This window comes from Stomoxys calcitrans, chromosome 5, assembly GCF_963082655.1.
Source record: "Stomoxys calcitrans chromosome 5, idStoCalc2.1, whole genome shotgun sequence".
Classification (NCBI taxonomy): Eukaryota; Metazoa; Arthropoda; class Insecta; order Diptera; family Muscidae; genus Stomoxys; species Stomoxys calcitrans.
The window spans coordinates 154,398,174-154,409,558 of NC_081556.1; the positions used below are offsets into that span (position 1 = coordinate 154,398,174).

The 11,385-nt window shown below is 40.7% G+C and overlaps 1 protein-coding gene across 2 annotated transcripts in view; it reads right to left on the reverse strand.

Moving 5' to 3' along the window:
- The window catches only part of LOC106094516 (regulator of G-protein signaling 17), a 123,576-nt gene that overhangs the window by 75,222 nt on the left and 36,969 nt on the right, over positions 1 to 11,385 (reverse strand). For both annotated transcript variants that reach the window (XM_059368951.1, XM_059368952.1), the window contains exons 3-4: positions 8,170 to 8,465; positions 4,743 to 5,108 (exon numbers count right to left, since the gene is read on the reverse strand). In XM_059368951.1, coding sequence (XP_059224934.1) covers positions 4,743 to 5,107 — 365 coding nt within the window. In that variant the 5' untranslated portion in view covers position 5,108; positions 8,170 to 8,465. The remainder of the gene's footprint in view (positions 1 to 4,742; positions 5,109 to 8,169; positions 8,466 to 11,385) is intronic.

An 11,385-nucleotide genomic window follows, 5' to 3' on the forward strand; every position in this document is an offset into this window, starting at 1 on the left:
GTTCATTGAACTCGCCTCTCAATAAGACCATTGATACGCGTCCTGTTGGGCATATGACACCATATTCCTGAAACCACATGTCATTCAAGTCAAGCTCTGGCATTTTGGGTAAAAAAAAAGTTGGATATCATCTCACGATAGTGCTCATCATTTACAGTTACCTTACGATTCGCATCACCTTTGAAGAAGTACGGTCCAATAATGCCACCAGCCCATAAAGCGCACCAAACTGTGACTTTTTGTGAATGCATTGCAATTTACAATTCTGCTTATGAACTTTCGATGAACTTTCCTAACAAAGCTCGCATTTCGATAATAAAATTCAATAATTTGCAAGCGTTGTTCGTTTGTAAGACGATTCATGGTTAAATTATAGCCCAACCTAAAGATATTTAACAGTGAAACAAGACACGAAACATGTGTGAGCTGTTTAAACCAGTGTTGTCAAAAAGATAATAGCTAACAAATCATCCTGTTCCGATATAGGCCACATTCGGGTCCAATATCGGAATCTCTAGTATAACTCACCAAATCAAATTTCAGCCAAATCAAGTAATAAATTTGTTTTTTTATGAGTTTAAGGCCCTAAATTGGCTCCAAAATATGTGGCCTAATCTAGACATAAACGGTCCTACCGCTTTGCTGTGGCTGGCTAGAACAGACGTCTCAGTCATTGTGTCTGTCATGGCAGGTCACTGTTTGATCGGAAAGCATGCTGACATACTGAAGGTTGATAGTAAATACTTTTGCCGAAACTGTGAGAACGTCAAGGAAGAAGAGCCTATAGAACATCTGTTGTGCACTGCCAGTCAGGAGGACTTCCACTTTAGGTTGTCATTTCTTTGAGAACGTGTTTAATTTATTGACTCATAGTCAAGAGTCTGTCCTTCCAGCTGTCCGTTCATCCCATCCATCCCATCTGCATATCGGTTTACTCTCCCGTCTACTCCTCTGTCCGTTCGTCTTTCTATCTGTGTTAATCCCACTACAGCCTTAAGCTTTCCGTCCTTTCTACTCAAAACATTGGAACGTATTGCGGACACCATGACATCCTGCGAACTGCTCAAATACAAACAGCATGCCTATGTCAAGGGAAGGTCGATGGAGACTGCCCTGTACGAGGTTGTGCATAACATAGAAGAATCTCTCGATGCCAAGACGTACAAACTGGCGGTATGCATTGATATTGGAGGGGCTTTTAACAATGTGCGGACCGACACACTGATCCAATCCTTAGACCAGTACCGGGTGGACCCGGTACTTAGAGACGGGATAAACAATATCCTAAGGAACAGGTGGATAAATTGTGTGAAAAAATGCAAATTTTGCCCATGAACATTCCACTAAGGAACAGGGGCAAACTTCTCACATATCAATGAGTGCAGTCCGATTCAAGTTTAAACTCAATGATAAGGGGCCTCCTTTTTATAGCCGAGTCCGAACGGCGTGCCGCAGTGCGACACCTTTTTGGTGAAAAGTTTTACATGGCATAGTACCTCACAAATGTTGCCAGCATTAGGAGTGGACAACCACCGCTGAAAATTTTTTTCTGATGGTCTCGCCAGGTTTCGAACCCAGGCGTTCAGCGTCATAGGCGGACATGCTAATCTCTACGCCACGGTGGCCTCCAAAATCCGACATAAATAAAAGGGAGAAAATGGCACAAGGCTCTCTACAGAGGGCATTTTATCGCCACTCCTATGGGTGGCCACCATAAATGACCTATGCTGACTGAGGAGGGATTTGAACCCGTCTACTTACTTCAAAAGAGTAAGGATCCCAACCTGCTATGCAGAAGGGCCGAAAAGGTCTTGCGTTAGTGCATTAGTGTTAACCCAGAGAAGACTGAAGTATGCCTGTTCAGGAGGAAGACGAGGGTGGGCCAATTTAACGCACCACGTTTCCTCAATAAAACGATTTCGATATCTGACAAGGTCAAATACTTAGGTGTGATCTTGGACAGAAAACTGAATTGGAAGTGTCACATTCAAGAGTGTACTGAGAAGGCTCACAGATGTTGGGCACTATGTAGACGGGCCGTATGCTCGAAGTGGGTCCTGAATCTGAGGATAGTCCACTGGCTCTACAGAAGCGTGATTAGACCAATACTTATTTACGTCTCAGTAGTTTAATGGACTGCTATGGAGAAAAGGTGCAACTTAAGGTCCATACAACAGGTTCAGAGAACATGTTGTCTTGGCCCACTAGGACACTGGAGACTATTCTAGATATCCGACCCATTGACATGCAAATTAAGTGTGAGGCAGCCACTATGGCATCCTCAGGCTTTGGGAGAAAAGATCGAGGATGAGAACAGCTCATACCATCGCGGTATAATCGAGGAGACGATGGGAAATCTGGAAGGAAGGGAATAGGTTTCCGATCGGATACCTAAGATGAACCTTGAGGTCGAATGCAAGGCACTTGTGCCAGCGGCACAATCTTGGATTGACGGAACCCTAATATTTCCATCTGGAAAATCATGCTACAAGGATGGATCAAAGCTAGAGGACAGAGTGGGCCTGGGGGTCTACATTGAGAACCCAGGGACTGAGATCTATTTTAGACTGCCTGACCATAACACGGTACTGCAGGCGAAAATCCGGCCGATCACAGAATGCGTGAGGTGGTGTGGTGCTAACGCAAGGACGTTGAGTATGAACATCTTTACGGACAGTAAATTTGCAGAGTGGGCCGGGGGGTCTACATTGATAATCCAAGGACTGAGATCTGTTTTAGACTGCCTGACCATAATACGGTACGCAGGCGAAAATCCGGGCGATCACAGAATGTGTGAGGTGGTGTGGTGCTAACGCAAGGACGTTGAGTGTGAACATCTTTACGGACAGTAAAATTTGCAGAGTGGGCCGGGGAGTCTACATTGATAATCCAAGGACTGAGATCTATTTTAGACTGTCTGACCATAATACGGTAGTGCAGGCGAAAATCCGGGCGATCACAGAATGCGTGAGGTGGTGTGGTCCTAACGCAAGGACGTCGAGTGTGAGTATCTTCATGGACAGTAAAATTGCTATAAGGCCAATAGCAACCAGGACGGTCACAAACAGTCCTGCAGTATAAGAAGGAGATTAACCCCTTCTCTGAGGATGGCAAAATCCGCATCGTTTGGGTACCGGGCCAAAACGGAGAAAGGAGAATGAAAGGACAGACGATTTGGCGGTGTAGGCCAGAGGACTGTCGTCGTTAAACTTGGTTAACCCGAAGCCTTTCGGGTCGAAGCAGTCCGATTTAAGGATGTGGGCGACGAATGTGCATGCAACCCTGTGGAACAGTGAAACGGTCAGCAGGACGGCGAAAATCTTATGGGGAGATCCAGATCGTGAGAAAACGAGGCTATTACTGAAAGGAAGTTAGAAGAAGGTTAGAAGAAGGAGGTCAGTATAGCTATTGGTATCATGTCCGAACACATAGGACTACGAGCTCACTTATGTAAAATCGGTGTGGCAAGTGACAACATGTGTAGGGCATGCGGGGAAGATGATGATACGTTGGAGCATTTCCTTTGTCATTGCCCCACATTCGCGTCTAACAGATAAAGGCACTTAGGTGGGGAGACTATTACACACAGGAACTAACTTAAGGGAGTGGCATGGAAAACAATTAAGAATTTTGTAAATAGCACGGAATTCCTAACTTAGATTTTCTTTTTCGAGATTACTTTTTTTGTATTTGAAGCGCACAACAAGCCGATTACTGGTTAGGTGTTTATTTATAGTGGCATGAGGCGGATTAATATCAGCATCCTATTTTCAACCTAACCTAACAGCCTTAAAACTTAATCGGGTTTTGCAAATTTCATTAAATTTCCGTAAAATATTGGGGTCTATTTTTCCATAGGCTTGTAAAGTCCCCTCTTAAAGATGGTCTTCAAAAATTGATTTCTAATAGAGAAACTTCTTCTTAACAATGTTGCAGCTAGAGAACATTTTAATACATATATACCATAGACTCTATAACGAGTCGATTATTTTTCCCAGCCAGCAATAAATCCTTGTAATTTTTAGCAAACCATACCCATTACCTGATTCGATAATAAAAACAATCACCAGTGACAAGGAGGAAATTCACTCTTTCATTTATCCATTATTGTTTGCAGCATGAACACACCGCGCTTTGAAAAATGTGTCGTTCGAAAACAGCCTAGGGCTCTGACGAATCTTTAAATGGGAATACATGAAAGGCAATTCGGTTTCGTCATAAATACAAAATGTAAACATTAACCACACTTGATGCCAGAAAGCCGCAGGAATCTAATAAAGTCAATCCCAGGATGTGAAAGGACACCTGATACATAAGGGAAATACATACTAAACTCATTGGTGTTTTATGCCGGGCAGCCAATACCTGTGTAAAACTTCGAAAGGAAAGAGAGAAAGTGAACATGGCACACAAGTAGAACCATGTAAAATTCTCCTCGCTGTAGCATTCACTTTAAAATCCGCAACATGAAACTGTCGCCAGGTGATGCTAATGCCTACCACTTGCCAGATTGCCAGCTTTATACAATACAAAAAAAAAGTAAATTTTTTCCACAAAACTTTCCAGCTCTCTATTATTTTGAGGATAATAAGCTAAAAGACCTTAAATTATTCCACCAATTGTGCTTATTTCCTTATGATTAGCTTCCAACACCATTAACTTTGAAGGCGTTTCTCGGTTTTTTTTCGTTTTTTTTTTTTTGTTGATTTCAGAGAAAAAAAGAATCTTTAGCATTTACTTACCACTTCGCCCATGAACACGAACAGCAGCAACACCAACAAAAGCAGCAGGGTTTCTGTGACTGTTGCTGTTGACGCTGCAGTGGTGTTGAGCCATCTGTCAGACCACCGCCAGTTGTCGTTGTTCCCATTGTGGTTGTTGTATTAAGGATGTCGCCTATGTGTATGCCACCAGTGCTGACATTCGATACAACATTGCGGCCATTACCGCCACCGCCGCCACCTCCTCCTCCACCTCCGCCACCGCCAGATCCATTGCCACCAGTGCCGCTACCCGAGCCACTACCACTATTGGCAGCACTCTGTGAAGATGAGCTCATGCCGCGTAAACGACATCCTGACGGCAGTTCTGATACTGTACAAGACATTCTGAAATGATTATCACAGGAATTTTGTTAGATGCGATGACACATACACTCTCATATATGGAGCAAATACTAAGTGCAATGTTTAAATTTGAGAGTAAAAATTGAAAACTTTGCAGCACATAGGCTATATGATACAGCAATAAACAAAATATTGGAGCAGCAAAAACCTTAAAATTGTCATTTTAAAAGTAGATACTATAAAAAAAAAACTGTCTTAGAAAAATTCTAGCTAGAATTAGGAAAGAGTTATAATGAAATTTAGATTGGCGTTAAGTGGACGAATGAAACTGATTATGAAAAAATATTCCCGTCATATAAGGTCAAGTTTGGGGGCGAAATTTGCTTGTCGAATGTCGGCATTTTTTTTATCCAAAAAAATCCAACAAAAAATTTCTCCAAAATTCTTAGGAACCGTTCTGGAAAACCGTTCAAATATCTTGTTTAAATATCGCTTTCTATAAAAACGGATAAAAATTGATATGTCATTAAATCCATATCAGGTTATGGATCGATTCGGACCATATTTGGATTGGATGTTGGAGACCATAGTCATTGAGCAAAATTTGTGTCAAAACCAGTAAGGAAGGGCAAAAGTCGGGCGGTGCCGACTGTATAATACCCTACACCTACCCTATAAATACAATGTGGGACCTATATCCAATTCTGAACCAATTTTGATGGACCTCGGCGAGCAAATTTGTTCAAACTGTCAAAACTACGGTTGACAGATGACAACATTATGGCAAATTACCCAAAATCTGACGAACATATATATGGAAGCTATATCTACTTTTGAATCGATTTTGAGAAAAACTTCTCAGATAATGTAATAGTCGTCGAGGGAAGCGTTGTGCAAAATTTTGGCAAGATTGGTCAAACAATGCCCTTGCAGTGGCTTTTGGGGTGAAAATCTGGCCATATATATATATGACAGCTATATCAAAATCTGAACCGATTTCTATAAAATTCACCAGTTATGTTGAGAGTCATAAGACAATCCTTCCTGCAAAATTTCGACAGAATCGGTTAACAAATGAGCACTTTTTTGCAATATTTCTCAAAATCGGACGAACATATATAAGAGAGCTATATCTAAATCTGAACCGATTTCAAGCAAACTTCTCAGATACTGTGGCAGTCGCCGAGGAAAGCGTTTTGCAAAATTTTGGCAAAATGGGTCAATAAATGCGCTTGCTTTGACTGTAGAAGTTAAAATCGAGCGATATATATATATGAGAGCTATATCTAAATCTGAACCGATTTCGATTAAATTCATCAGTAATATTGAGAGTCAAGAGAAAATCTCTGCTGCCAAATTTCGAGAAAATCGGTTTACAAATAACCATTTTATTGCATTATTACTCAAAATCGGACGAACATATATATGGGAGTTATATCTAAATCTGAACCGATTTTGACCACACTCTATTTATATTGTGGTAGTCGTCGAGGAAAGCGTTGTGCAATATTTTGGGAAGATTGGTCAATAAATGTGCTTGCAGTGGCTCTAGGAGTGAAAATCGGCCGATATATATATGAGAGCTATATTTAAATCTGAACCGATTTCCTTGAAATTCACCAGTAATGTCGAAAGTCGTAAAAAAATCCTTCCTGCCAAATTTCGAGAGAATCGGTGAACAGATGACCTTTTTATTGCATTATTACTGAAAATCGGACGAACATATATATGGCAGCTGTATCCAGATCTGAACCGATTTTTTCCAATTTCTATAGGCTTCGTCTCTAGGCCGAAAAACATGCCTGTATGAAATTTTAAGACGATCGGATGAAAACTGCGACCTGTATTTTGTACACAAATAAATATGGACAGACGGACGGACAGACAGACAGACGGACATAGCTAAATCGAATCAGAAAGTTATTCTGAGTGGATCGGTATACTTATCAATGGGTCTATCTTTCATCCTTTTGGGTGTTACAAACTAATTCACTAAGTTATAATACCCTGTACTACAGTAGTGGTGTAGGTCATAATCATATAAGAACTTCGCCCTATAGGAGCCCAAGAAGTAAAATCCGGAGATCGGTTTTTATGGGAGCTATATCAGGTTATGTACCGATTTAGGCCAAATTTAGCAAGCAAGTTGAATATCTGATTATAGACCGATTCGGATTATACTTGGCATGGATGTTGGAAGTCATAACTCAAGTCTTTGTTCCAAATTTTAGCCAAATGAGATGAAAATTGAGTCATCTAGGGGCTCAAGAAGTCAAATCGGGGGATCGTTTTATATGGGGGCTATCCAAATCTGAACCGATATGGTCCATTTGCAATCCCCAACAACCCACATTTATTTCAATCCCATGGCAGCCGGTTGTACGCACCCGAATGACCCGATTGAACTCCTCATCGGCAAGGTGTTCGTCTTTTTTTCGTCATGGGATAGGCACATCACGGAGTGTCTTCTTCGCACGATTCTGGTCCGTGCCGGGAGTGAAAAGAACCCCGGAATATGGTTCTGTTTGGTTTGCCAGAACCTCTTCCATCATCGGTTAGTGTCAGGGAGGTGTAATCGGTGCATGGAATGGTTACATTTGCGATCATGCTCTGGCCTCACTTCACTACGGCAGTATAGTCATGCTGGATATGTTGCAAAGTGCTGTGCAAACATAGCTAGCAGTGGGTCACAAGCTTCGTCGTCGTCGGGCTATGTGACCCCACCGACCTCTACCGTGCGGCAATATACGCAACGGCAGCATCCCAGCTCCACTGCCGGTGCAACGAAACGCCAACGGTCTTTGTGGCAAAATAGATGAGATTGTGCATTTTCGGAAGAGCATATTCGTTACAGCGATCCGGGAGACAAAGCTGAACAACACCTGCAGCTTGCGCAGTTGTCACGGATACAATGTGCTACATAAGGATCGCTCAAGGAGATATGGAAGTGGAATTATAACAATCTAGGATGATGAATACATGCAAGGTGGTGGGTATCCAAAGTTCGGCACTGCCGAACTTAAAATGTCTTTACTCCTCTCTTATATAAGTATTTTCATTTTAATATAAAAACTTTATAAATTTTAGTGAAATTTTTACTCACCTAAATTTGTTTAAGTCTTTTGGTCTTAAGCTAAAGTGCCTTATTGCTTCTATGCTTCTTAGATTTAATTACAAAAAAATTCTGTTTGAAGCCGTTTGGTTTTTTGTTGATTTTTCCGTTTTTTGGTTTTGTTACTTTCTTTTGGGAATTCGGTATTCGGTGTGTGGATGGTTGTGTCGGTGCGTCGCTTAAAACTTTTTGTTATAGGTATTGGTGCGTTAGTAAGGATATCCTAAATTTAAGATTGGTTCTTTTGCATTGTGCTAGTCGATGATGCGGCTGATGATGCATTTATTCTGCAAAGAATGCAAAAAAAGAAAAAATTAAAGTAGTTGTCAAAAAAATATTTCTATTTCATATTTCAATTATACAATAAACAAAAAGTAGTCCAATGTTTAGCATAAAAGTACGAATATGAATAAAATGTAAGGAGCCTTATCCTTAGATTTCTCCCTAAATCATTTCAAAATACTACAAGTAAATCGTATTCATATCTTTATCTACTTCTATTTCTATCAAATAAAATCCAATTGGTGACCCAAAAAATCCTTTCATAACACCTTTGACTAACTCGGTTGGCAATGAATGGCTTTTAACCAATTATCTCAAAGAAAACTGTGCTTAACACCTATTATCTGTTTAAACGCTATTCCATTTTGTGGTTATTCCCATACCCACATTCCGTTGTGTGTGAATAGGAGAGTTTCAATGTGTGTGTGTGTGTCTGTGTGTGAAAGATGAAAAACGTTTTAATCAAAACTTCTAACGCCTTAAGCCCCATTGGTCCGGGCTATCAAGCCCATTCTGTTGTATAGAATGCTTCGATCGGCGATAAATGCATTTACAAATTGATTTCAACAGAACCTCTAGAAGATGGAGAAGTGAGAGAAGCCGATAGAAGCCCATAGAAGCTCTGTTGTGTGTGTGTTTTTTTTATTGCCTGTCAGTCAGCCAGTCAATGATAAGTCTTCAATATTGAATAACAACGATGGAGAAGGGAGGATGTGTCACAAAGCAAGGAGAAAATTGACAAGTAGCAAATGAACATGTTTTTCAAATACATTTTACATCCCATGTTCTTTGGAGCAAAATTGAAAAGACGTAATGGATGGCAAGAAAGCGCATAATACCTGGCACCAGCCAAAGCCATGATATCTACTTCTAGGCTTCCATTACATTCTGCTGCCATAACCCTGCCTGATGGCTGTGCGCTGGGGTCTAAACAATAATGGTGATGAACGGCCTAGGCAACAACCAACTAGCAACGACAGACGGACAACAATGAGATGACGATGGCAAAGATGAGCAAATGAATGAACTGATGCTGGTCATGATAATGGCGACTACAGTCACAGTCATACATAGCCTAGTGCCTAGGCAATTGCGAATAGTCGCAAAAGAGACCAGACGGTGGGGCCACATCTAGTCATGCCTAGCATCAGGCTTAAGACCCCTCAATGTATTGATGCCAGCCAATGTTTAGCACCTTGATTTAACTAACCGCCGCCTTTGCTAGGGTCCCAAGATCCGAGATAGCTGCTGGCAAGTGCTAAAAGACCAAAACATTTTTAATTTTCCAACTATTCGAGTGCCAGTACTCGTGTTCCTAGTATGAATGCAGTGGTTGTGGTACTGTGGCAGCACACTTCTGTTTTGTTATTATCCTGTAATGCTGCAATGCAAGATAACCAAAGCGTAGGTGAGGAAGGGTGAAACCATGGAAGGCAGCAGTAGCATTGTGAAGGCATGAGCTTTGTTGTGTAGACATGGATAATTATGATGTTGTTGCCATCGTAGTCGACGTCGTCATCGCCGTCGCCGTTGTCGTTGTCATTGTCATCATCGACTTATTGTTTTGGGGTCTTGTTGTTGAGGTAGGAGGAATGACACACATTCATCATCCACATCATTTTAATGATTTACTAGTGGCCCTTTTATCTCCCACCCCATAGACGAGCGAAGGCGATGTGGCAGATGATGAGGTGTTTTTATAACCTTAGTAGAGACAACAGGGTTGGAACAGGCCGACTCCTGCAGCACATCGAAACAAGTGTCTCTGTTGACGGTTAAAAGTGGACTCATTTTATTTAACTTATTAGTTGCCCAAAAAGTAATTGCGGATTTTTTAAAAGAAAGTAAATGCATTTTTAATAAAACTTAGAATGAAATTTAATCAAATATACTTTTTTACACTTTTTTTCTAAAGCAAGCTAAAAGTAACAGCTGATAACTGACAGAAGAAAGAATGCAATTACAGAGTCACAAGCTGTGAAAAAATTTGTCAACACCGACTATATGAAAAATCCACAATTACTTTTTGGGCAAACCAATAGAAACAAACCTTAACACCTAATTCATACCTATAAACCTTTAATGCAAAACACAGGTAGCCTATTTCCACACACAGGGTATTTCACACTATGTAACTGCATTAGACGAAATACATGCACTCTTAGAGACAATGAAGATCAGCAAAAGACAAACAATACATCTCAATGCTTATGTCGATAATAGTTTCCCAACATGTGCTCATTTTATGATCTAGGATTTTATTACAGACATTCCTTATCTCTTGGTAAACGTACTACACACAAATGTCCATGGTTTGTTGGCCAACACCAAAACTATAGTAAAAAACAGTAACCGCTGTATATAAACAAGTAAAAGGGCATAAAGTTTGAGCGGGTCGATCTATCGATGCCCACTACCTCCAATATATATTTTGACGACATTTTGTCCAAATCTGGTGAAACGGCCTCATTTGTGAACCCATAGCAGCTACATCGAAATATGATACAGCCTAGAACAAACGGACGTCGAGGGGTCTAATACAGCCCATCGTTCCGAATAAATGATCCTTATACGGCTACAAGACCATATATTTGGAAGTTGATCTTTATGGCAGCTATATCCAAATATGGTCCGATATGCACCATATTCGGCAAGGAATACTAAGGATCTGAAAAAACTCATAATATTTTAATCTGAACTGATTTCCATAGAATTCACCTGTAGTGTCGGGAGTCATAAGAAAATCCCTTTTGCAAAATTTCGTAAGAATCGGTAAACAAATGACAAACAAATGTTATTGAAATCGGACAAACATTGAGCGAGTGGGGGTGAACTCATTAATTAGATGTATCTCTTACAAATATGGCTGTCCCAAAAATTCCTTCATAGGGTAAACAAGTAAAAGCGTGCTAAGTTTGGCCGGGC